The sequence below is a fragment of the Onychomys torridus genome, chromosome 6 (genome assembly GCF_903995425.1).
Source record: "Onychomys torridus chromosome 6, mOncTor1.1, whole genome shotgun sequence".
Taxonomy (NCBI): Eukaryota; Metazoa; Chordata; class Mammalia; order Rodentia; family Cricetidae; genus Onychomys; species Onychomys torridus.
In genome coordinates this window covers 65,533,905-65,560,214 of record NC_050448.1, presented here as the reverse complement: position 1 = coordinate 65,560,214, position 26,310 = coordinate 65,533,905, and the positions used below count along the sequence as shown (strand labels likewise).

Genomic DNA, 26,310 nt, shown 5'->3' with positions numbered 1-26,310 from the left:
TTGTCCTCTGACCTTTCTATTCATGCTGTGGCATGGGTGGCCACACATACGTAGTGAACACAGACACACAGTTAATTCTAAAAAAAGAAAAAAATGATAGGAGCCGGGTGTAATGGGGCTTTAATCTCAGCATTCAGTAGGCAGATAAATCTCTGTGAGCTTGAGGCCAACCAGGGTCCTGTCCCAAAACAACAGGCCAGGCAGTGGTGGCGCATACCTTTAACCCAGCATTTGGGAGACAGAGGCAGGCAGATCTCTGGGAGTTCCAGGCCAGCCTGGTCTACAGAGTGAGTTCCTCCCAAGTGCTGGGATTAAAGGTGTGAGCCACCACGCCTGGCTTGCTTGGTATTTTTATGCTCATGACACTCACTACCTTGTTGTAGTGGACTGGAATTCTGTCCTTTGTTAGGTACCAGCTTATCTCCTAGACTGTCATAGTGTCAGCTCCAAGAGGGCAGGAGTTTTCAACTGTTTGTTTTGGTTTTGTTTATTTGTGTGGTTGGTGGTGGTGGTGCTGTGTGTGTGTGTGTGTGTGTGTGTGTGTGTGTGTGTGTGTGTATCTGCACATGTATGTGTATATGTGTCTGTGCACATGCATGAGTATCTGTATACATAAATGTGTGTGTCTATGTTACAGGTATGTGTGTGGTACTAGGGATGGAATTATGGGTCTTGCACATGTTACACAAGTGCTTTACTGCTGAGCTATACTTTTAGCCCATTCTGTTTTATTTTAGTCCATCTATCTATCTATCTATCTATCTATCTATCTATCTATCTATCTATCTACCTATCTATCTCTCTGTCTATCTACTTGGAGGCAGGGTCTCACTGTGTAGCCCAGGCTGTCTTGGAGCTCATTATGTAAATCAGGCTACCCTGAAACTCACAGAGACCCTCCTGCCTCTGCCTCCTAAATGCTGGGATTAAAGGTGCATACCACCACACTTGGCTCCCCAGTCCCATTTTTTTTTAAAGATTTATTTATTTGTTTATTATGTATACAGAAGAGGGCGCCAGATCTCATTACAGATGGTTGTGAGCCACCATGGGGGTACTGGGAATTGAACTCAAACCTCTGGAAGAGCAGGCAGTGCTCTTAACCTCTGAGCCATCTCTCCAGGCCCATTTTTAAAAAATATGTTTTATTCATTGCTATGTCCCTAGTACCTAGAAAAAAAAAAATGGCACATAGTAGGTCCTCAGTAAATGTTCGTTGAATGAGTAAATCCTCATCTACACTTGAGGCACGTGTGTAGTTGCCCTAACCCTACCTCTAGCAAGGACTGTTCCTTCAGTGTGTCACCCACACTGCCAGAATAGATTCATTTACAGATGCAGGAACTAGGCTAAATGACTTAGTCTCTCTCTAACCCTGCAAGTGGCAGGGCCAGGTGCATTTGTTTCTGAAAGGACACCAAGCACCTCTCATGTCCCAATACAGAGATGACCAGGGCTGGGTCCCTTCTGTCCCTCCCAGCACTCTCAGAAGGAGTTACAGAAGGAGGCCAGCACCCTCGTGAGACCATTGGTCCTGAAGCTGGGCGGTGGTGGCACACACCTTTAATCCCAGCACTCGGGAGGCAGAGGCAGGCGGATCTCTGTGAGTTTGAGGCCAGCCTGGTCTACAGAGTGAGTTCCAGGACAGACACCAGGACTACACAGAGAAACCCTGTCTCAAAAAAACAAACAACAACAACAAAAGACCGTTGGTCCTGATGGCAAGTGGCAAACAATCCTTTAGACTCCATTGTTAGATTCCAATAATGCTTCAGCTCCCAGACTTCTGGGTTCCATGTGGAATTCATTATCCAGTTTTGAGTTCCAGGCTCTTTAACTGAGAGTTCTTGTTTTTTTGTTTGTTTGTTTTTTTTTTTTTTTTTTTTTTTTTGTTTTTTTTTTTTTTTTTTTTTTTTTTTTGTTTGTTTGTTTGTTTTCTTTTTTGGTTTTCTTTTTCTAGACAGGGTTTCTCTGTGTAACAGCACTAACTGTCCTGGAACTCCTCTGCAGACCAGACTCAGAGACCCGCCTGCCTCTGCCTCCCTTTAGTGCTCTGGCTCTTCTTGGTTTTGACTCTCCCCACCCTCCTCTGTCAGTGGGAGGCTCCCTTGACACCAAGCGGGGAATGCTGCTGCCCTGTAGCATTGTTTGGAGAACTCCATGCCCTGGAAGCCCAGTCCCCAGGTCTTTGGTGGCCGCTTTGCCCATGTGACAATTGAGGACCAGGGAAGGCAGGTGCAGAGCTTAGGTGACACATCAGAGGATTGAGAGCTGGTTACCTTCCAGAGCAGACTCAGGGCTTTGGGACACAGAGTTAGGATGGGACACTCAGGACAACGACGTCTCTGAAGTTCAGGTTTAGGACTGAGGCCATCTTGATTGTAGTAGTGACACAGATCCTCGGCTAAGAGCTCAGAGTACAGTTTGGGGTGAAAACCCTCTTCTCTATCTTCTCTGCAGAATGGGGACTGGTAGGATACGAAGGGTTAAGTGTGGTTTTGTTGGGGAAGCCAGGAAGAGAAGGCACGCTGGAGGGGGAGGGAGGGGGAGGGGAGGGCTGAGACAGTGGGAACAGCCTGAGCCCCAGCCCTCACGTTTCGCTGGCTCACCCACTCGCCTCTGCTTCTAGTTTAGGAAATAGGAGTGGGAGAAGCAGAAGAAGCTTTTTTTTGCTGCTGTTTTGTCTGGGAAGTTGAGTGGCAGTGCCACACCCTGAGGGAGAGGGCCACAGGGAAAGGAAACTATGTTCCCGGACCCCTAGGTACATCCTGGGTCCTCACCACACTGCCCAGTCTCCCTGACAGGAATAAGAACTCTCCCTGAGCCTGGCGCATGCCTTTAATCACTCAGGAGGCAGAGGCAGGCAGATCTCTTGAGTTCGAGGCCAGCCTGGTCTGCAGAGCGAGTTCCAGGACAGCCAGGGCTACACAGAGAAACCCGTGTCTACAACCCCAAACCAAATAAATAAATAGAAAGAAAAGAACTCTCCCAGAGTTCCAACTCAAGCTCATGGCCCAGAACCTGCCCAGCCCTGATACCCTGGAACTCCAGGAACTGGCAGCTTAATCAATGGCCTTAGTGCCTCCTGGTAGAATAAACGGGAAGACACCATTGCAGAAGAGGGTGGCAGGCAAGGCTAGTGTACCTGGGTTACAGGAGAGGACTAGACAGCTGATCAGAGGAGTCTCTGATGGAGGCTGAAGAAGCTGGGGCAAGGAACCTGGGGATCAGGGTAACTATTCTGGGAGATGGTCTAGTCTGGGCCCTCCCAGAACTGGCTGAGGGGGGTAGCTTTGCTGTTCTGGTTCCCACTGCTCTCTCAGAATGGGATCAGGATGGAAACCTTGCGGTAACTACCCCACTCCCCACCCCGTTCCTCATTGCAGGCCCTTCTTGCAGCCACAAAAATCTGGAACCTGGTGTCCTGGCCATGTGATGAATGCACGTACAGCCCTGGTATCTGTTTTAAATTATCCATTAAAATAAGTACAGTCCTGGAAAGAAATAAGTACAGTCTTGGAATTGGTTGGGTGGGGCAAGCTGCTGAAAGGGGCTGAAATGGAGGGATTTCAGCAGCCTTTTTCCAACTGTCTGGGTTCAAAGGACAGGAGCAGGAGATGGGAGGGGCCAGCTCCTGACTTCTATTCTTGGCCTTCTCTGGGGGACTGAGGCGGATTGCTTCGATCTAAAACCCAATGCTTGGTTTTAAAGTCAGGAATATAGGGGAGGTAGGTAGGTAAAAAAGGTCCTTGATCTTTGCCCCAAACTTGAGGGCATAAAGTAATTCCTCAGCCACTTAAGAATCCAGACGGTCCCTTGCCGGTCCACTCCTGGTATACTGAAAAGAAGCCCTGAATGGACCGCCCCTGTGCGCGGGGGAGAGGTGACTCACTATTACTACTGGGGGGGGGGGACCACTGCAATGAATCACCGATGGGCCTTAGCCCTACACCACCACCCCCCAATTTCCTGGCTCCGTGGCGATGCCTGCCTCTCTCCCTCACTTTGCACCTACTTCTCCCGTCCCTCACCACTACCCTTCGCCCACCCACTCTCATTCCTTGGCTCTGCCCTTTACCCCTGAAGGCCAAAGGCAAGCTTGGAGCCGAAAGAGTTGAGCAGGCAGGAACCCATACTGTGAAGCCCGAGGCCAGAAAGGGGTGTTCTGGAGAGGGTGAGGCTTGGCAGTCCTGGCCCCTCCTCACCATACCTGCCCCCGCCCCTTTGGGTCTGGGATGGCTCCTTTAAGAACAGTGGATCCACCCCCTGGAGAGGACGGCCTATTAGAGCCTCTGCCCGGCTGTCAGTGACTCAGTGTTCGCGGGAACGCAGGCTCAGCTTCGACACCAGCCAACCCAGATCCCGAGGTGCGCCGGCGCCCAGCCCAGATCTCCACGCCTGCCAGGAGCGAGCTTAGAGCCAGCCGCCGGCTCGCTGTGCCCCCGAGCAGCCTTCTGTCCTTCTGTCCAAGTCCCGCGCCCTTCCCGGGACCCCTGCCCAGTGGGCAGCACTGCCACCCTGCCGGCCATGGAGACCCCGTCGCAGCGGCGCGCCACCCGCAGTGGGGCGCAGGCCAGCTCTACTCCGCTGTCGCCCACCCGGATCACCCGACTGCAGGAGAAGGAGGACCTGCAGGAGCTCAATGACCGTCTGGCCGTGTACATCGATCGCGTGCGCTCCCTGGAGACCGAGAACGCGGGGCTGCGCCTTCGCATCACCGAGTCGGAGGAGGTGGTCAGCCGAGAGGTGTCCGGCATCAAGGCGGCCTACGAGGCCGAGCTGGGGGATGCCCGCAAGACCCTCGACTCGGTGGCCAAGGAGCGCGCCCGCCTGCAGCTGGAGCTGAGCAAAGTGCGTGAGGAGTTCAAGGAGCTGAAGGCTCGGTGAGTGAGGCCAGGCCGGCACCAGAGGCAGAAGCGCCGGTAACTGGCCATCTAGTCCCCTCCCTCCCCGGAACTGCCTCCCGCGGGTGACTGGCAGTGCCAAGGGGAATAGTCAAGACAGGACACAGAAGGGAGGGGTCCCTGGGAGAGGGTGGGGGGTATGAAGAGTGGTGGGGGTATAGGGGCCAAGTAGGGTTGGTGACAGGGCCTCATTCTGTCAAGGTGGGATTTTACAGCCATTTGGAGCCTGGGGGGGATGGGCTCCAGCAAAGCAGAACTGGCTCTACCGGGCCTTGGAACTCCAGGACACCCGGGACACGTCGGAATGGGTGAAAGGGTTTTAGTAGAACTTTCTTGGCTGGTTTGGCACTTTGCCAGTTTTGCCCAACGTGGTTCTGAACACATGGTGTCCAGTAAAACATACCTCCCACACTGACGTTTGTCCAGCCGTCCTATGGAGGGGCCACCAAGGTAGCATAACCTCCTTGGTGTGTTAGCACGGCCTTCTCTTGGTTCTTTCTAGGAGTTAGGAATGTCTGGGACTTTCCCTTGACTCTCAGGCCCACCAGAAGCACACCAGGAGATCTGCTCCCCCGCAGATCCCACAGCCCTTGGCCTGCCTGGCCCAGGAATGCAAGGGAGGGTGGGGAGGGAGGCTGGGCACAGAGGCCAGTGGCTCAGGAAATACTGTTATGCCTGGGTCTCCAGCCCCCCACTCCAGGCCCTCTCTGCTTGGTGACTTAGAGGTTTGGAAGCTCTGCCCTTTCCTCCTCGGCCAGTGAGCTACTTTTATTTTCCTAGCCAAACCAGACTTCACTCTGGCCCATCCTCTCTGCTGCTGATGTCTTGATCTGGCCTTATTAAACTGCTGGAATACAATGACATTTTTGAAATCCAGCCGTTAGGGAGCTTCAGGCTACTCCCGCCTCACCCATCCCTGCCCCACCCTACCTACCCCACCCTACTTGACTCCACCTTCTTTCTAAACAGGCCTTCCAAAGCCTGGGAAGTTTAGTGTTCTTCCTCCCAGACTCCCACTTGGTTCTGTGCTCTGCGGACCTTTCCTCTATGTTGTAGACCCAAGCCACCGAGCACTCACTGCAAACGATTCAGATACCTAAAGGGCCGGTAGCTTTGAACTCTCTTCCTCTCCTTTCCTTTTGCATTATCTTCTCCCCAAACTCAGCGTGTATCTGTGGTTAGTCATCACTGGATCCCAGCCCCAGGTATGAGTATGGCAAACCTGTCGTCGCTTCCTCAGGTGTGAACGGAAGTTGTGTGAGCAGATGGGTCCAGCCTTTCTTTCTGCGAAAAGGAATTACCTATCTTTTTTTTTTTCCTGTCAGAGATATGAACAACTTACTGAGAAATGTAAGAGGCAAATTCGAGAGTTAACTAGTCAGTGGTCTAAACTAGTTAAATCAGCCAGCAAAGCTCTTGCCGATCCCTGGGAAGAACTTGTGTGGCAGATCCGAGGTCTGCATTGATCGGAAACAGGGCCAGTGGAGTCTATAGTCTCGTCTCGTTCATCTGGTTGTGCCTCCTCAGCCTCCAAGTGCAGCTGTCCAGGCCTGGGACACCAGGCGGTGTGTACACATAGGGTAGGGGCCGGGTGATGTGTGCACTGGTTATATTTAGTCTCCTGCCTCTGCTCTACTGATCCTAACTGAGGAGGCGGGGCTTCCGGGAAGGCGGATGGGTGGGTGTACACACCTGAGTCCAGGCTGGTGGGGCGGAGGGGAGGCGAAGGGACCTGAGATGGGATGTTTGCCCTTCTGTGTCTGTGGTAGGAAGACCTATGGCTGCTACTCCTTCTTGTGGCTGTTGAACTCAGGCTGATAGAGAACGGGCCTGAATGAAGTTTGGGGAGGAAGAAAGGAATTGTCCAAGCCTTCCCACCATTCAGAGCTCAGAGTTCAGAGTCATGCTTGGAGTTAGAGACAGCTGTTTGTGAGACCCTGTGACAGTCTTTGGCACAACCCAACTTGGGTCTCTCACCACACCCATAGGCCCCTTCTTTTCCAGCTGGATTTTAAGTTCCAAGGGGAGGAAAAAGAAAGAAAGGAAACAAACAAGGCTCTCTTTCTCCCTCTTCTCAAGAGGTTTAGACACCTAAGCTGGGAGGAGGGGACAGCTGGAAGCTTGGGGAAGGCTCACCAGTTCCAGACTCAGAGTTGGATAAGCCTTACTCCCCACAGGACAGCTGCGGCCATGAGTCAGATGCAGCCCCTCCTACCCAGTGGCTTCACGAGACATAGCAGGAGACGGGTGTAGACCACAGATATCTTAAAAGGGAAGGAGAGGGGCCTGGATGTCTACATCTCTGTCTTCTCCCCACAGCATCCTGGGGTCCCTTTCCCGCCTCCCTCTTTAGGTTTATTTAAGTGTATGTGAGAGTATGTACATGCACATGTGCCACCGTGTGCATGGCAGAGCGCAACTTGGGAAATTTGGTTCTTTTGTGTGTGTGGGTTTTTGTGTGTGTGTGTGGTTTTTCGAGACAGGGTTTCTCTGTAGCTTTGGAGGCCGTCCTGGAACTTGCTTTGTAGACCAGGCTGGCCTCGTACTCACAGAGATCCACCTGCCTCTGCCTCCCGAGTGCTGGGGTTAAAGGCGTGCGCCACCACTGCCCGACAGGAATTTGGTTCTTAATGTGGGGTTTGGGGATCGGACTCACGCCATCGGGCTTGACATCAAGCACTCCTACCCATTAAACCTCCTTGATAGTCCTTTCCTTGGAACCTCTGATAGTAATCCTAGCACTCAGGAGGCGGAGGCTCACTGTAAGTTTAGGTTAGGCTAGCCTAGCTTACAAGGTTAGTCAGGGCCTAAACAAAGCGCAAGAGCAAAGCCAGACGAAAGAGAGGATGCGGGCTGTAGTTCCTGTAGTTTCTGTAGTTCCTCCCAACCCACGGCCCCTTGCCTAGTGCACAGCGCTCTGTTCTCTCCTCTTTGTGAGGAACGACACAAACGAGGCCAGAGGACAGTGTGCGGGGTCTCTCCTGCTACGCAGGCCCCAGGAAACTAGGCTGTCAGGCTTGGTGGAAAGTGCTCTTACTCACTGAGTCATCTCACAGGCCCTCAGTTCTCTTGTTTTCCTTCAAGTCTTTACAATTTGTATGTGCACGAGTATCCTGCCTGTGTTTATGCATGTGTACCACTTGCGTGGACGATGCCTGTAGAGGTCAGAAGAGGCTCAGATTCTCTGAAAGAGGAGTTACAGATGGTTGTGGGTGCCGGGAACTCTGCAAGAACAAGTACTCTGAACCATTGTGTTCAGTTCCCAAGGGCAACTTACAGCTGCCTGCGACTCCAGCTAAAAGGGGATCTGATACCGTCTTCTGGTTGCCACAGGTCTGTGGGCAACCACACAATATATCATAGTCAACACACACACACACACACACACACACACACACACACACACTCGTGTGTGCATGTGCGCACATGCACATTTTGAAATTTTTTGTTTAAAAAAGACTGGTAGAATCTGGAACAGGCACTGCATATGAAATTAGAATGGCAAAAGGGCTAGGGTGTGGCTCTGTGGCTCTGTGCCTACCTAGCACACCCAGGCCCTGTGTCCCATCCCTACACACACACACACACACACACACACACACACACACACACACACACGTATATTGTTGTACAGGCTCAGTGGTGGAGCACTTGTTTAACATGCTTGGGGCCCTATGTTCAGTCTCTAGCACTAGTCAGGTGTGGTACACAAGCTTGTAATTCCCAGAGCTTGAGAGGCAGAGGCAGAAGGAATATGGTGAATTCAAGGCTAGTCTGGGCTATATAGAGACCCAGAGTGTGATCTGAGTGTGCCTTCTATGAGAAACTGTTGGAGTGAGCCTGGGTCAGAAATGGGGACAATTCTAGACCCATAACACAGAAGCACCTCTTGCCCCCATAAGGCCTTCATGTTAGATGCCCCCTGGACTAGCAGGCTTCTGTGACCCCAGTGCAGAGAAGCAGGGAGATGCACTCTCTGGAGGCTGTGGTCACAAGAACAAAGGCAGAGGTTTGTCCCATACTCCCAGGGGTGAAAGGTCAGGATGTGAGTGTCTGACTTCCCAGTGGCTACTCTATTAAAACTTTAGCGTGAAAAACAGGTTGGAAATCTAACTGAGGCTCATTTCTGCTGCCTAGAGATCCTGCTCTGAGGCCAATGACACATTTGCCTCAATCTGTATCTGGAAAGACCCAGAACCCTGCTAAGCTCAGCATCAACAAACAGTTCAACCCTGGGAGCCTGGAGATTATACCTTCAGTCTTGAGGCTTGGGGTAGGACTTGGCTGCCCAAGTTGGAAGGAACTTTGGAGGGACTGTCACACTGATTGAGTCTGGTGTCCTTGAGGGCCCCTGGGCCCTAGGTGCCCCCGTCCACATTCTGATTATAAGGAAAGAAGAGGTGCAGCTAAACAAACCTGGAAACAGAAAAGCCATTCCTCACTGGGGTCCCCGTTGCCTTCCCCTGGCCTCACGAGGTTCATGGTCCTCCTCCATGCAGCTCAATGTCTCATTGTCAAGGCTGAAGCCAGGGACAGCTGAGAAGACAGACAACTGGGGGTAGATGCCTCCACCTACAGCTGTGCCCTCTCCTCACACCCTCCTCCTCCCAGCCCTGCCCAGCTCTGACAGCTGTAGCAGCTAGACGTGAGGCTGTCTGGAGATCCAGACACTAGGCAGAGTCTCTTCTGTGCTCCCCTCCTTGGCCCCGGCCGGGAATGTACTGAAGGGTCACAGCCAAACACTAGTGTAGACACTGGAGGAGTGCAGGATCTGCTGTTTCCCAGGAAGGTGTTCCACCAGGATGACAGATAGGGTGAGGTCACAGTTAAGACAGCTGTGGCCCTCAGTATCTGTAATTCTAGGTTTACCTTTGTCTCTAAACTGCTGTGTAACCTTGAATTCATCAACTCCCCTCCCGTGTTTCCCTAACAACGAAAGAAAGGGAGTTAGCACAGAGCTCCAGACGTACCTTGGGTTTCAAAGTAGTTCAGCAACCCATAAAGGGAAGGAAAGTCCTCTGAATACCACATGAGCAGCCATAAAACCAAGCACAATCAACTGGAGTAGAGTTAACGCCAGTGCAGTTTTTTATAGAACTATTTCCCACAGCGGTGGGATTAAAACCACTAGTCTCCTTCCTGTCTCTCAAAGAGAGCTTGTTAGAAATGGTTAATTATTGTGACATTACTGTCTCTGCACGGCTTTGTTTCCACTGCTGTTGAGAAAATAAAGTTCATGTCAGTCTGTCTACCTTTAGGACAATAGAAAGGGCCCTATCATGTAGCAGGACATAGTCTGTCCCTGGCATCGACTGACCAGTTCGGGGGACTGGAAGGGAGGCTCCTGGGAAAGACAGGACTGACCTCTTCAGCTGCCAGGGTCAGATATCACATGCCAGGAGCCTGTGGGTGGCGCACAGTGACTTTACCTGCTCACCTGCCACTCATTGCTGTCTCCAGCCAGAAGTGGGGCTGTGAGTAGGTCTTGGCCCTTACAAATCCTGTAAGAAAGGGAACAATATTTGGGAGCACGGGGGTCTCAATACCTTACTGTCTAGTTATAGGAGAGGAAGGCAGAATCCTGCCTGCTGAAACCAGGAATGATTCTGGCTAGGATCCTGGGCCCAGGTTGGGGAGCTGAGTCATGGTTGAGTCCAGGGTTCAGAGTGGAAGGGAGTCCCAGAGCTTATCCAGCCAGTAAAGAAGGTGCTAAGGTGGGCTTTCCTTGAGTATTCCATCAAGCCACAGCAAGAAGAACAGTGTCTGGTTTGGTGGGGACACATAGAATCTCTTTAGGGTCAGCTCAGAGAGTTAGAGGCTGGGTAGGCCTTTGGGATGTAGTGAATGGCGGTGAGGAGGTTTTTGGAAATGGGAAGACTCCCTTTTCTCCCCGAAGAAGCTCTATGGCTGCCAGCCGGGAGAACATGGTGCATCTTTCCAGGTGTAGCAGTGAGACCCAACATCCAAAGCTTTCCTCTGCTTGCTCTCCTGACTTGGGGTGTGGCTCAGGCTCTCTTCCTGGGACAGTCAGGGTTAATAAGTGTGTGCTACCCATGGAGGGCTATTAAGTCCCCAGAAGTCCCTGCTGAGTGACATCTTATGAGGAATCCCTCAGGTCCCCACCCTTCCTCTGTCTTCTTAGGCCATCCCCCTTACCTTTCTGCTCTCTCTCTTTTGCCTGTCCCCACCCTGACATTTTGTGTCAATACAAGCTTGGCTTCTGGGATGGTAGACTAGAAGGATGAACAGTGAAGTTGGGCAGGGCCCTGAAGGGAAGGACGTGGTTGTGAAGAAGCTGGTTGTGGGTGTCTAGGACCCCTGTACAGCGCTGGCCTCTGGCTCCGGGCTTCTCTTTAGCACAGTGCCACGTTGATACACCCAGCAGCTGTGACTCAGGCCTGGCCCCCTGCCAGGCCCACTGCCTCTGCTGGAGTGGCGTCTGAACATGTCTACAGGCCTCCTGCCCTGCTCTGGGCACCAGAACCCTACCAGACTCTCCCTCCTCCTGGAATTAAGACTTGCTTTGTCTTTGGGAAGAGCAACTGAGATTCTGGCTGCTCTGGAAGTGGATCTGAGAGGCCTCAGATCCCAGGCCTGTTTAGCAGTCCACAAGAAGCATGAGGAAGCTGAGCTTTGCCAGCTGCGGGCACATGTGCCTGCGTGGAGAGGTGTGGGATACATGCTGTGGTGCTTACCATGTGCTTCTCTCTCTCTCTCTCTCTCTCTCTCTCTTTTAATTAAAAAAAAAATTTTTTTTTTGAGCTGAGGATGGAACACAGGGCCTTGCACTTGCTAGGCAAGTCCTCTACCACTGAGCTAAATCCCCAACCCTAAAAAAATTTTTTTTAGACAGGGTTTCTCTGTGTAGCCCTGGCTGTCCTGGATCTGTAGCCCAGGCCGGCCTCAAACTCACAGAGATCTGCCTGCCTCTGCCTCCCTAGTGCTGGAATTAAAGGCGTTTGAAGGTGATGTTTGAAGGTGGTCAAGGGTGGTCTATTTCATTAGGCCTTTGTCCTTTTGACTGGGGTCTCCCAGGACACAGAGATCGCACCTTCTGAACGGCCTGTATCTGCCACTCAGCAGTCCACTTGTACCCCAGCATCTCCTTTTCTTTCTCCTCCCTTTCTTTCCAGTAATCCCCCTGCCTCATCCTCCCAAACCTTCTTTTCCCTTCTCTTTTAATGTTGGGACTTGAAACCAGGAAATGACCCCCCAGCCCCATGTGGTTTTCTTTGCTAGCCTCTGTCTGTTGTGAGTGCCCTGGTGGGTAGATTTTTAGTGTCTGGCCCTGGCCTCTCTTGGCTTTCTAAGTCGGAAAGTGCAGAAATCAGTCGGAAGGCCAGTCTAGAAGCCCTGAGCACCTGAGCTCTAAGGTATCAAGGGACGTTGAGAAAAAGCCAAAGATCCCACAGGTAAAACCTGAGCTGACATGGAGCTCAGTGGAGGTGTAGAGAATGGGCGGGGTGGCTGTGGAGGGTTAGATACAGAACCCTTTCTCTGCTTAACATGCAGTGCATGCATCATTCATGTCTACATAATTAAGATAAAGAACGCTGCGTTGTTATTGGAAAAACAAAAACAAAAACAAAACAAAAAACAAAACCAGAGCCTGGGAGTGTAGCTTGCAAGAATTTAAGGGTTTGGATTTGATCCACAGCGCCCCATCAACCACACGTCATCCCAGCACTCGGAAGGCGGAGGCAGGAGGATCAGGAATTTAAGGTCATCCTTGACTACTTAGCAAATTCGAGGCGGCTTAGACACCGGAGACCCTGCCGTGAACAAAACCAAATAGTAAATAAACCCGTCAGGGTCTAGGTCGCGCAGGGGCTGGGGCAGGCTGGGGCCGGAAGTTAGCCAGGTAGGGTTGCAGCCCAGGGGCATCTGGGAGCAGCGCCTCAGGACCCTGCCCAGCCACAGGGGTCCCCGGATCTCCCCGGAACTCCTCCCTCGCTCTCTCGGGTCCAGCCATGGGGAACGCCGAGGGCCGGTGAGGCTGGCTGCGGGCGGCGGGGCGCGGGCCGTCCCTCGTCCCCTCCCGCTCCTTATTTTTAGCCCGGTGTCGAGGCCGGCGGCTGGTCCCTCCCCCAGGACAGGGGAGGAAATGCAGGCCACTCCCTCCGGGCCTCGGCCGTTGCTCCCGGCAACCAGGCCAAACAGGCCGCGCGGCTTCCATATCTGGCGTCTGAGGTGGCGGAGGAGGATGACTCAGTGGGCGGGTCAGCGTCTGGCCCGGTGCCCATCCTGCCCCGCTGCTACTGCCGTCTGGCTTCCCTAAAGCAGCCGGGGACCCCAGCTCGCCCCCCACCCCACCCCGTCCGCCTCCCACTTACCTTATTCCTGACTGCTCCGCCCCCTCCCCCACGCCCCTCTTGGAGCCAGGATTGCCCACGGGGATGAGTTAAACCGGATGCCCAGCCCTTCTTGCCCCTGGCCCCTGGAGGCAGCGGGGATGCAACCACTCCTTTGCTCACGCAGAGCACCCGTGACACCAGGCCTGCAACAGGACACAGGCGGGCAGGTCTCACGGCCCCTGAGAGCACTGGACACCTTCCCATCCCCTGCCCTGGTATTGTGGGTCTGGGCATGAGTCACCGACGAGCCCAGGTTCCTATCCCTTTCCAGCTCCCCTGGTCGGCCCCACCCAGTCCTCCGTACCAACCCAGCACAAACCCAGCTTTCCCACCACCACGCCCAGTGGGCTGGAGCTGGACCTCTCCGGAGCTGCAGAGGCCCAGTCCTGTCCCCTCTGTCCTGTCTTCGTGGCCTGCCCAGGCAGAGGCCCCTCCTCTCCTAGGAAGGAAATAGTATTTGGTAGAGGACAGCCATGGAACTCAAACTTTCTCTCTCTTGTTAATCTATTTTAAATGACGTAATTCTGTTACGGTGTTATTTAAACATGTAAATTGTGTTGCTATCCATAAAATATGCTTTCTTTTTCTTTTCTTTTTTTGTTTTGTTTTTGAGACAGGGTTTTTCTGTGTAGCCCTGGCTGTCCTGGAACTCAGAGATCCACCTGCCTCTCCCTGCCTCCAAGTGAGTGCTAGTATGAAAGGTGTGCTCCACCACCCAGTTCTTCCCACCCCACCCCCCACCTCGGGGAATAGTTCCTCACTATGTAGTTCTGGCAGGCCTGGAACTCTCTAGGTGTACCAAGATGGCCTTGTGGCCTTGAACTCACTGCAATGCCGGCCTCTGATTCCCAAGTGCTGTGAACTAAAGTTGCACACCACCGTGCCAGGCTTAAAACATAGCTCTAAAAGAAAAAAATGTTTTAATTAAAAAGAGAGAGAGAGATTAGCTGGGCCCGGATGGCACACGAATCCCAGCCTTTGGAGGCAGATAGATCTCTGAGTTGGAGGCCAGCTTTGTCTATGGAGTGAGCTCCAGGATAGCCAGAGCTAGACAGAGAAACCCTGTCTCAAAAAAATACAAAAGAAAAAGAGATTAGAGAAGGGTGTGGGTTCTGGCCCCTTCCCCCCACATTTCTTAGGGGATGCTGTGGTTCTCCATCTACTGAGCTCCAAAGGTCTGAGTCATGAGCTCATGGGCGATAGCGGCCTGCTTCTTCCCCCAGATGGGGCTCCCCAGGCCTGACGGAGAAAACCACAAAAGCTCTTCCCCGATTCTAGCTGCTTGAGGTTCCCTCAGCTACAGGGTGTGTCTTAGGCCTTTGATGGAGTCTCTTCAGTGCTGGCTTAGCGCTGGAAGGAAAGGGATAGTCCTTGGTTTCATGGAAGGCATGTGCTGGATGGGCACAGAGAGGAACTCAGACCCCGCTGGACTCTCGCTGCCTTCCTTTCCTGTAGTCACAGTGGTAATGGCGCCTGTCTCCGAGGGCAGCGTGCAGGTTAGCCAAGTTAATGCTGTCACGGCTAGAGCAGTGCCTGGCATATAGTAAGTTCATTAGATATAGTTGCTGTTGCAGTTACGTGCTACCCAACAATGTTTCCGTCGGTGACGGGTCACGTATGATGAGGGTCCCAAAAGCTATCATCTTTTGTGAGCACACAGTGATATTTGCATAATGATGAAGCTAATAACTGCTTCAACGCAACCCATTGTTATATGACACATGGCTATATTATCCTAAAATCCCAACCCATACACTTCTGGAGGATAGGGCCATTGCACCACCTCCCAGTATAGCCAAGGACAAGGGGAGCCCTGGGAATTCCCCCTCTAGTGTCCACGGAGGCTGGACTAGGAACTGGCCTTGAGGCATGTTCAGAAAGCATCCTCAGGCCCATCAGGGATGGATTTGTTGAGTGGGATCTGCTTTCTTCCCTCTCCTGGCTTATTTCTTCATGCTCTCTACACCAGTGCCTGAGGAAGGCTGTGAGGTAGAGGGAGAAAGAGTCTGAGATCAGCAAGCATGGATGAGAATGCCTGCCCTTGCAGCTGGCTGCCATCTACTGAGGCAGCTGCCTGTGCCTCAGTCTCCTCATCTCTGAAAAGAGGAGGCCGAGTGACTCTGAGCTGGTTCTCTAAACTCTGAGTCCCCCTACATCACCAGCAGCAGCCCATCAAGTGGCCTTTAGGGTGGCGAGGCCCCTCTGGGGAGCCCCCTCCTTGCCCCCCCCCCAGCCTTGGAGCTGGCCCAGGGAGCTCGGATTCTCTGTCTGCAGCTTGCTTCGCCTGTGTTTTTTTCTTCATTTTCTTTCCTCCCCTGCAGCTGCCTCAGCTTGGAAAAGTTCTGAAGTCATGGAAAGTTGGGGCTGTGCTTCTCGCCAGGGCTGGGCCGGATGGCAGCCAAAACCTGAGCTGGGTTTTGACTTTATTTTTAGCTTTTCGTGCTAAGATGGAGGAGGAGAAATAGTCTCTGGTTCTGGAAGGGCCTCTGCAGGAGAAAGACACTATTGCATTAAATAATTAGTTTTGCATTGTGGATGGAACCAGCAGCATATCGCCTGGGGAGCAGCCTGGGGGACTTCATACTCTTCCCAGACCAGTGGAGCCTAGGTGGAGGGTGTGACTCTTTGAAATGTCCTGCGTGGCTCCTCCCTCTGCAGCTTCTGCAGGTCTAGCCTTTCTCTCCTGCTCCAGGGTGAATTGCTAGGCCTGTTATTGCTTAGTAGTTGTTTTTGTTTTGTGTTTTTGTTTTTGTTTTTCCAGACAGGGTTTCTCTGTGTAGCTTTGCGCCTTTCCTGGAACTCACTTTGGAGACCAGGCTGGCCTCAAACTCAAGAGATCCACCTGCCTCTGCCTCCCGAGTGCTGGGATTAAAGGAGTGTGCGCCACCACCACCCGGCTGCTTTAGCAGTTTTGTGGCAGGAGAAAAATGTTGGCAGGGCTGCTCTTCCTGGAGTGGGTCCCCGGCCACATTTGCCCATCTTTTTCCTTTTTAATCTTGGGGGATATACGATGTGATGCGAATGAGTGCTGGCCTAGGGGAGGTGGGGGTGGAGGTCAGAGGAGGCCCTTCCCCTTTCACCTGGTTTGAAACACGGTTTCTCCTTTGCGACTGCATAATCAGGGTAATTGAGCTACAAGCTTCCAGGAATGTTCTCCCAGCCTCCCATCACCCTGTAGAAACGCTGGGGTTCCATATACGCTCTATGTGGCTGACATCCAAACAGTTCCTCATGCTTGCAGGGCCCAGAACCATCTCCTCAGCCCCTGGTGTTTCTGCTGCTGTGGCAGGCTCCTGAGGAGAACCGATAGTGCTTCAGATGGCTGCTAGCAACAGAGCCTTGGGTCTTCTCTGGGTTTACTGCTCCCCACCCTCTTTGGTACTTGGGATTATGTCTGGAAAGTTCTCAGGCTTTCCAGAGATTTTTCAGGAAATGAGGGCCTCTCTGGTTCTCTCTCACTAGCAGAAAGCATCAGGAATGTGGGGGAGGCAGAGGCAGCCTCGGGTGCTAGTCTTGCTAAAGCTAGGGATAGGATGTGCCTCCAGACTGGAGCCCCATGGACCTGGGATCCAAGGGTCCACATCTGGAGTGAGAAGGGCTTAGCCTTCTTTCTGTCAGGTCTCTGATGGAGCAGGCTGGCCCTCTGCCTTGCCAGGATCAGGGGTCTTAAGATTAAGTCCCAAGAAGGGAAAGGTCTAATACTGTGCCTCCTTGTCCTTGTCCTTGTCCCTGGCTTCCCTAGCCAGACTTCCTTTTCCCAAAGTCCTGCATGGGCAAAAGGGTTTAGACCAGTTTGAAACTCAAACTGAGAGGTGTTGGGGCTTTGGGGTGTGTGTGTGGCCAAGACACTCCCAGTCTGTTTGCTCCGAGGGAGGGAAGCGAGCTGAATGGGGAGCTGGGTGGAGTCCAGGGGAGGAAAAGGTTAAGGCCCTGTGTGGGAAGGGGTAGGAGACAAAGGTGCCCTGTCTATTTTAGAGGGAATGGGAGGGGGGAGAACGCCAGGCATTTATATCATGAGATCTAGCTTTGCCCTTGGCCCCAGGCACGTTCCTGGGCCCTGAGTCATGGGAAGGGTAGAGAAGCAAGAAGGGGCTTTGGGAAATCTTGGGGAGGTAAGAACCCGGTCCCAGAAGCCCGTGGACGCAAACAAACCTAATGTAAGGATGCCCTCTTCTGACAGTTGGGAGGACCACAGAGAGGTCCTGTCCTAGCCAAACGGGATCCTGAAACCTACTCTTCTCTTTCCTAGCAATACCAAGAAGGAGGGTGACTTGCTGGCTGCCCAGGCCCGGCTCAAGGACTTGGAGGCGCTTCTCAACTCTAAGGAAGCTGCCCTGAGCACTGCTCTCAGTGAGAAGCGAACACTAGAGGGCGAGCTCCATGATCTGCGGGGGCAGGTAGCCAAGGTAGGCCTGCTTGTGACCCCAGTGACCCAACCTGATGAATGCATACTGACTCTTCTTCCTTAACCTGCCCTTGGGAGGTGTCTGGTCTGACCTGTCACTCAGTCCCAAGGCCATTCACCTGTCCAGCATCACTTAGCTGGTCTAGGACCATTGGTCAACCTCTTTGGCCGCCAAGGAGCCTAGCACGGTGAACTCAGAGCAGTCCACAAACCAGTTCTGTTTAACTGCACAGTGTACTATGCATAGCTCTGGGTCTCTCCCCTCCAGTCTCCTCTAGACAGCCTAACCTCTTCAGGGGAAAGCTGTCCACTGAGGCCAAACAGAGCACTGATGGCTAATTATACCTAGGTGTGGGTCAGTATTGCTTTGTGTGTGCAGTGTCCACCCCTTTCAAAGAACTCTCTGATCCTCTGATTTCTCATCTTACACGAGAAGGAGCAGGACAGAAGAAGCCAGTGCTGTGGCGGTTTCACTTGCCTGCTTCGGGTGGGCCAGGCCTGGAGCCCATGACAAGCTGTTCTCCTTCTGGGTCCTTTTCTCACCCCCATGGCACCATAAAACACAGGAGAAACCAGCTGGCTGACTTCAGAGCCCAAGCTGGGCCCTTCCCTGCGCAGCCAGCTCTTCCAGGCCTGCAGAGGGTCTGGCACTTTGGATGGCATGGCTTGTGCTTCCTCTGGGAACTCTTTCCAGGGCAGATGAGGGTATCTCCCGGTCTGCTCCTGCCTGTTGGTCCTGCTCCCTCCCCGCCACAGCACTCCAGCTTCCACAGTACCAGTCTCTCTGACCTGAAGATGGTGCCTTTGCACGTGTGCCCCCGCCCCCCTGCAGCCGCTCACGGCCCTCCCAGACTCACTGACGTAGCTTTGAGTCTCAGGCCTTCCCAGGCTCTTCCCCAGTATGCTTTGTGTCTGACCTTCTGACCCCTAACTGCTGTTAGAGAAAGGGAGATGCTAAGTAGGAGAGCTTATTATTGATGTTGAAGATTTTGTTTTTAATCTTTTATTTTGTGGGCCCCTACATGCCACAGCACACATGTTAAGATAAAAGGACAACTTGCAGGGATCCGTTCTCTCCGTCTGTCACATGGGCTCTAGGGATAAAACTTAGGTTCTGCCCTGAGGCTGGCAAGCACCCTGACCCGCTGAACCATCTCACTGGCCCGCATCCGTGATTTCTTAGTGCCATGGCTACCATGAGTAGTTACTTGGAGAATGTGGACATTTTCCCTGTAACGGGCACTGAAGGCCTTCCCTGCCTCTAGACCCATTCTCCCTGGGGACAGCTATTACTTGGCTTCTTTGGCATGTCCTGAGCACCCTCTCCATGACCTGGGCTTTCTTCCTCTCAGCTTGAGGCAGCCCTAGGTGAGGCTAAGAAGCAACTTCAGGATGAGATGCTGCGGCGAGTGGATGCTGAGAACAGGCTGCAGACCCTGAAGGAGGAACTTGACTTTCAGAAGAATATCTACAGTGAGGTGAGCACCACACTGTGTGGGCCTGAGAGCCGATGAGCAGCATCGGGCTAGGGGCCAGGCATCACCTGTATGCCAAGCACACCTGCCTGAAGCCCTGTACTAGTGGTATGCACCCAGCTCCCAGGCTAATGGAAGGCTGCCCATGGCCTGTAGGGTTAAGGTCAGACAGCGGGCAAGGGCTTCTGGGTCTCAGCTTCTAAGGAACCATTCTGATGTGCATTCCTGTGTTTTGAACCCTTTCAGGAGCTGCGTGAGACCAAGCGCAGGCATGAGACCCGGCTGGTGGAGATTGATAATGGGAAGCAGCGTGAGTTTGAGAGCCGGCTGGCAGATGCCTTGCAGGAGCTGCGGGCCCAGCATGAGGACCAGGTGGAGCAGTATAAGAAGGAGCTAGAGAAGACATACTCTGCCAAGGTGCTGGCCTCACCCCATCCTCCCCCTGGTGCTGCCCAGCAGCCTCTCCTACCCACGCTGGGTGTGCCTTGGGTGGATGGTAGCAGGGAGCTTGAGCCAGGACCTGAGGCTGCAGCTGTGACCCTGTCCTCAGGTCCCTAGCTCTGTCCCCCCAGGTCCCTGTTCTAATACCGTCTGCTCCCTGCAGCTGGATAACGCCAGGCAGTCTGCTGAGAGAAACAGCAACCTCGTGGGGGCTGCCCATGAGGAGCTCCAGCAGTCTCGGATCCGCATCGACAGCCTCTCGGCCCAGCTCAGCCAGCTCCAGAAGCAGGTGATGCCCCGTTTACCCTTTCCACCAGGCACGGGAAAGAGGGGAGTAGGGGGAAGAGGGACCCCAGCACTACACACTGTGTTTGGAGTCTGACACCTGCCTGGGTTTCCAGTACCCCCTGAGCCTGCCTTGATCCTCGGGGCCTCTGGTTTACCATCTGTGTATGAAAGGTTCTTCCTGTTTATTTTGTACATGCTGGGGACTGAACCCGAGGCCTGGTGCATGATACACAGGTGCTTTATCCCTGAGTTACATTCCCAGCCTCATTTCCGATTTGAAAATGGAGATTGCCTGTGGCTGGGCTTGTAGTGTTTGCTTATCATGCATGAAGCCCTGGCTCTGTCCCCAGCACTACAGAGAACCTGGCATGGGGGTCCATGCCTTTCATCCCAGGCTGAAGTGTCAGAGATTCAGGGTCATCCTCAATATAGCAAGTTTGAGACCAGCCTAGACTACATAAGACCCTGTCTCAAAAGAAGAAAAGAAGGCTGGGCAGTGGTGGTGCACGCCTTTAATCCCAGCACCCAGGAGGCAGAGGCAGGCGGATCTCTGTGAGTTCAAGGCCAGCCTGGGCTACAGAGGGAGATCCAGGACAGGCAGAGCTACACAGAGAAACCCTGTCTCAAAAAAAGCCAGGTGGTGGTGACACAATTTTAATCCCAGCACTTGGGAGGCATAAAGAGGAGGATCTCTGAGTTCAAGGCCAGGCTGGTTGCAAAAAACAAAAACAAAACAAACAAAAAAAAAATCAGAGCAAAACAACAACAAAACCCAAACCAAAAACAAACAAAAAATAAAAAGAAATCCTTAAAGTAAAATTTTAAAAAAGAATGGAAAATGGTGGACCATTGTTGTCCTCGCTGTTCACAGATCTGTCCCAACACACTGTGAAATGTTATTTTAGACGGCTGTGCTATTTGTGATGAGAGATGTCAGTTAGATGTTAGGAAGAGCTTCCTGGTCACTGGATAAGGCCATGGTGATTTTTAAAAATTTACTTATTTTTATTTGCATGTATGTCTGTGTAAGGGTGTCAGGTTTCCTGTAACTGGAGTTACAGACAGTTGTGAGCTACCATGTGGGTGCTGGGAACTGAACCCGGGTCCTCTGGAAGAGCAGCCGGTGCTCTTAACCGCTGAGCCCTCTCTCCAGCCCCGCCATGGTGTTTCTAATAAGCGCCTCCAGATCCTGAGTGGCCCTCCCTCTTCATTATTTTTGGCCCTTGCCTTTCCCACTCACCCCAGTTGGCAGCCAAGGAGGCAAAGCTGCGTGACCTGGAGGACTCGCTGGCCCGGGAGCGGGACACTAGCCGGCGGCTGCTGGCTGAGAAAGAGCGAGAGATGGCCGAGATGCGGGCGAGGATGCAGCAGCAGCTGGATGAGTACCAGGAATTGCTGGACATCAAGCTGGCCCTGGACATGGAGATCCATGCCTATAGAAAGCTGCTGGAGGGCGAGGAGGAGAGGTGAGCCAGGAAGGGTCAGGAGACGTTGGCGGGAGCCTCTGGCCGGCACCTACCATGACTAACCCCTTCCTTCTTACCTTGTCTCCACCTTCGTAGGCTGCGCCTGTCCCCCAGCCCTACCTCGCAGCGCAGCCGTGGCCGCACCTCCTCTCACTCATCCCAATCGCAGGGTGGGGGCAGCGTCACCAAAAAGCGCAAGCTGGAGTCTGCCGAGAGCCGGAGCAGCTTCTCACAGCACGCTCGCACCAGCGGGCGTGTGGCTGTGGAGGAAGTAGACGAGGAGGGAAAGTTTGTGCGCCTGCGCAACAAGTCCAACGAGGTGGGCCCCTGGACCAGGGTCTGGTATCCAAAGGCTAGGGGACACTGGTTCTCACGGAGCATCGGCTCTCTGCCCGGGAATTTGGAGTGTGTGGCAGTCCTACATCTCTACATTGTTGGGAGGATGAAAGATAGCAGTGTGTGTGTCACAGCGTCCACGTTCACACAGCCACATATGACCCTTAGGGATTGGCTGTTAGTGGGTCTGAGTGCCGGAGATGGTGGCCTGCCTTTTTTCTGTTTCCTTCCTTCCTTCCTTCCTTCCTTCCTTCCTTCCTTCCTTCCTTCCTCCCTCCCTCCCTCCCTTCCTCCCTCCCTCCCTCCCATCCTTCCTCCCTTCCCTCTTTGAGATGAGGCCTCAGCCTACAGGTGTACACGATGGCACCTAGCCTCCCTGGGCTCTTGCGTGAGATAAGCCAAGCGCCAGGTTGAGCCTCCCCATCTTCCGGCAGGACCAGTCCATGGGCAACTGGCAGATCAAGCGTCAGAATGGTGACGATCCCTTGATGGCATATCGCTTCCCACCAAAGTTCACTCTAAAGGCCGGGCAGGTGGTGACGGTGAGTGTGAGGGTGTTTGGGACCCAGGAGTGGAGAAGTTGGCCTCTGGAGAGGAACGTTAAGAATAAGTACTCTTCCTAAACTGTCTCTTCCCAGATCTGGGCTGCGGGAGCTGGGGCCACTCATAGCCCCCCTACGGACTTGGTGTGGAAGGCACAGAATACCTGGGGCTGTGGGAACAGCCTCCGTACTGCCCTCATCAACTCCACTGGAGAAGTGAGTATGTTACCACTAGCCTCTTGCTGGAGTAGGCGCCCCCTTGGTGGCCATAATGGGAGCCAGCCACCCCCAACCCAATGCAACCTGACCATTTAGGATCACTTTCCTGAGCCCAAGTGCCCAACCAGTAAGCAAGCTAGAAGTCTCCCCAGTAGGATGATGGGTCGAAGTCAGCCAGTACATGCTGCTAGCCACAGACTCCAGGCTAAAGAACACTGAGCTCCCAGTGGTTTCCTTCCTGTATGTGTCTATAAGCACATTCCTGAGCTCCAGCATCAGAGGTCAGGGCAGTTAAAGAGCAGAGCCTGGGACGGTTCCAGGTAGGAAGGTTCTGGGAAGGTACTATGGGTAGACAGGCTGCACAGCCTCACCCCCTGACTCTCGACCTGGGCCTATGTCCCCATAGGAAGTGGCCATGCGCAAGCTGGTACGCTCAGTGACCGTGGTTGAGGACGATGAGGATGAGGATGGAGACGATCTGCTCCATCACCACCACGTGAGTGGCAGCCGCCGCTGAGACCCAGCCCACATGGGTAGCCCTGCCAGCCTAGGGCAGCTCTCTCACCTCCATGCCAAAGTCTTTTCATTAAAGAATGTTTTGGAATGCCATTTGCTGCCCTGGCCTTTCTTCTCTCTCCTCCCTCTGCCTTGCACAGGGAATCCAGGTGTCTGGTAAGGAAGGGAGCGGGAACTTTCTGATTCCATGGACTATTCCACGGTGGCAGTGGGCAAGGATCTGGAATGTTCTCCGGGGAAGGGGATGGGAGGACAGAGATGCCCCCAGCCCCGCTCTTCCCCACTCCCATTGCATGCACCTCTCTTGTCTCTTCCTCCTTGTTGCATGCTTCTCCTGTTTCCCTGACTTCCTGCAACACTGCTTTCTCTCCTTCCTCCCTCCCCCCCAGATATCTCCATCTTTGGTCTCCCTCCCAATTCCCCCCCCCCCCCCCTGAGTTTCTAGGATTCTGGAGAGAGTGAAAGCCACGCCTCTCCATCTCAAAGCCTTCCTGGCCGTTTTCCCCTGTCAGGTCCCTCCTCCCAGCCACAGGCCTCCCAAGTCCCTATTCACTCTGGCTGTCTGGGTACAGATGCCACCTTCCTGCCCAATGGCCAGGAAGCTCCAGGAGCCCAGAGCCTGGGTGCTGGTCCCCGCAGTCAGTCCCAGGCGCGCTGTCCCTCCTGAGCCTTATCTCCCTTCCCAGGGCTCCCACTGCAGCAGCTCGGGGGACCCCGCTGAGTACAACCTGCGCTCCCGCACCGTGCTGTGTGGGACTTGTGGGCAGCCTGCCGACAAGGCTGCCAGTGGCTCAGGAGCCCAGGTGGGCGGATCCATCTCCTCTGGCTCTTCCGCCTCCAGTGTCACGGTCACTCGAAGCTACCGCAGTGTGGGGGGCAGTGGGGGTGGCAGCTTCGGGGACAGCCTAGTCACCCGCTCCTACCTCCTGGGCAACTCCAGTCCCCGGACCCAGGTGAGTCACCTCTTTGCCTCTACCCCTACAGCAGGACACTGCTCACTGAGCAGCAGCAGGGCAGGGCAGCCCAGGGGAGTGGGACCCTCCTCCTTGCAGCCCCCCTTGCACCCTGCCCCTCCTGTCTGAACCCCAGACTGGAGGGCAGGGCCAGAGCCAGTGTGAGGGTTGGGGAGACACCCCCCCACTTTGGGTCAGGGAGGGAGAGGAAGGGCCAGCCAAAGCTCACACCCGCCTTCTCTTCTCTCTTAGAGCTCCCAGAACTGCAGCATCATGTAATCTGGGACCTGCCGGGCAGGGGTGGGGTCAGAGGCCGCCTGCTCCCTCCTCACCTCCTGCCCACCTCCTGCTCTGCACCTTATGGGAGCAGGCCGGAAGCCAAAGAAACATTTATTCCCTGCCTTGGGGTTTTTTTTTTTGCCTTCTATTTTTTTTTTTTTTTCTAAGAGAAGTTATTTTCTACAGTGGTTTTATACTGAAGGAAAAACACAACCAAAAAAAAAGTCTCTATCTCGATTCTAAGTCCTTCCCCTTCTTTCCTGTATCTGCCTTAAAACCAAAGGGCTTCTCCCAGAAGCCCAGGGAAAGGACTGCCTTTATAGAGCCTAGTTTTTGTCCTGCTGCCTTGGCCTTGCGCTCATCCCAGGACCCCCGTGACATGGTGCCTGAGAGGCAGGTGTGGAGTTCTCTTCACCAGCTTCCTCCAGACAGCTGGCCCACTGCCATGCCAGCTACAGAGAAGTGGGGTGCAGAGGGGATGGCCCAGAGAGGTCAAGCCCCTCCTGGGTCCACTACACTTGGCTGAGGCTCCTCTGCCTGCCTCACCCTCTCCCTGCCCCATCCCCCGCAGCCTGGGGTCAGTGGATTCTCCCAGGCTCCTCCGCCATGCTTGCTTTTTCTATATTTTATTTAGACAAGAGATGGAAATGAGGTGGAAGGAGGAGGGAAGGTCAGTTTGAGCCCACCTTTTGCCAGCTTTAGAGCCTGGTGGGCCTTGTCCCGTCGCTGGAAGGCAAAATCAAGCGGGGTGTAGGGAAGAGTGAGAAAGTAGGCTGCTAGGAAGGCTGAGAGCCTGCTGGGGCGCTGCCGCAGGGGAGTAGAGGGTGTGGTGATTGATGGGGGCGGTAAACACTAAGGAGCCCTTCACCCCATTTCCCATCTGCACCTCTGCTCTCCCTCCAAATCAATACACTAGTTGTTTCCATCCTGGATGCCGTACTGTCTCTTTGTTGGGTGTCATGTGTGTTTCCAGGGGCAGACACATGCACACACAGGTGCCACAAGTCACCACATATTCAATGCTACCCAGCCTCCCCCTCATCTAGAGCCACAGGAAGATGTGAAGATGCATGCTGGGTATTGGAGGGGACTTCTCTGAAGACTAGCACATGCGGTGTAAAGGAGAGGCATTCCCTTCCTTACCTTCATCTGCCCAGCACTGATCCAGCACCCTCTAAACGGGGCCCTCAAGTGTGAATCAGAAGACACAGGGACACAGACGGAGGGCAAAGTGGCTGGGTAGAGAGCAGCAAAGCATCCCTTGTGAAAAGCCACACCTCTAGTCCCAGCACTCTGGATGCTGTGATTGCCTTGGTAGTCTGAGATACTCTCACAGGGGAAAAAAAAGCCAGGTGTGACTCACACCTGTAATTTCAGGACCCGGGAGGTAAAGGCAGGAGGACTGCCGCAAGTTCAAGGCCAGCCTGGTCTACATAGTGAGTTCCAGGCCATCTAAGAATTCTGTCACAAAGAGGAGAAAGAAAAAAAAAGGAAAAAGGAAAAAGGGCTGAGGTGTGGTGAGTTCGAGGCTATCCTGGAATACATGAGACCCTTTTCAAAAACAAAATGTTAGTGTTTCCATGTAGAAGAGCTGAGCGTTCAGTCAAAAGTGATTGAGGGCTGAAGAGATGGCTCAGAGGTTAAGAGCTTGTAATGCTGAGTTTGATTCACAGCACTCCTATCTGGTGGCTCATAACTGCCTGGAACTCCAGCTCTAGAACATCCAACATGTCTCCGGTCTCCAAGGACAGCTGCCTCATATATGCACCCCCCATGTACCCTAATTAAACCCTTTTAAAGAAATGATTGAGCCAGGGGTGGTGTTGCACGCCTTTAATCTCAGCATTCCAGAGGTGGAGGCAGGGAGATCTCTGAGTTCCAGGCCAGCCTGTTATATATAGCAAGTTCCAGCAACCAGGGCTACATAGAAGAGACCCTGTCTTTAATAAAAAAGCAGGGGGGCTGGAGAGGTGGCTCAGAGGTTAAGAGCACTGGCTGCTCTTCCAGAGGTCCTGAGTTTAATTCCCAGCAACCACATGGTGGCTCACAACCATCTGAAATGAGATCTGGTGCCCTCTTCTGGCCTGCAGGGATACATGCTGTATACATAATAAATAAATGTTTTAAAAAGC

The 26,310-nt window shown here is 53.4% G+C and overlaps 1 protein-coding gene across 2 annotated transcripts; it reads left to right on the top strand.

Annotated features, from left to right (window-relative positions):
• The first annotated feature begins 3,395 nt into the window (after window positions 1-3,395).
• Lmna (lamin A/C) lies at window positions 3,396-25,106 on the top strand. 2 transcript variants are annotated; one of them, XM_036190916.1, is made up of 13 exons: window positions 3,396-3,456; window positions 4,255-4,883; window positions 17,508-17,664; window positions 19,016-19,141; window positions 19,385-19,555; window positions 19,743-19,868; window positions 21,113-21,333; window positions 21,430-21,652; window positions 22,104-22,211; window positions 22,308-22,427; window positions 22,837-22,926; window positions 23,633-23,899; window positions 24,152-25,106. In XM_036190916.1, the coding sequence occupies exons 2-13, from the start codon at window positions 4,528-4,530 to the stop codon at window positions 24,176-24,178; spliced, it is 1,992 nt and encodes a 663-aa protein (XP_036046809.1). In that variant the 5' UTR covers window positions 3,396-3,456; window positions 4,255-4,527; the 3' UTR covers window positions 24,179-25,106. The 2 variants fall into 2 exon arrangements, with proteins under 2 accessions (XP_036046809.1, XP_036046808.1); XM_036190915.1 differs by lacking the exons at window positions 3,396-3,456; window positions 24,152-25,106 and having other exon boundaries at window positions 23,633-24,140.
• Window positions 25,107-26,310: the final 1,204 nt, after the last annotated feature.

Bases quoted from the DNA above. Each gene is read 5' to 3' on its own strand.
- Lmna (XM_036190915.1), top strand. From the start codon at position 4,528: ATGGAGACCCCGTCGCAGCGGCGCGCCACCCGCAGTGGGGCGCAGGCC. The intron at 21,334-21,429 runs GTGAGCCAGGAA...CCACCTTCGTAG, and splicing joins CTGGAGGGCGAGGAGGAGAG to GCTGCGCCTGTCCCCCAGCC. The intron at 22,927-23,632 runs GTGAGTGGCAGC...CTCCCTTCCCAG, and splicing joins ATCTGCTCCATCACCACCAC to GGCTCCCACTGCAGCAGCTC.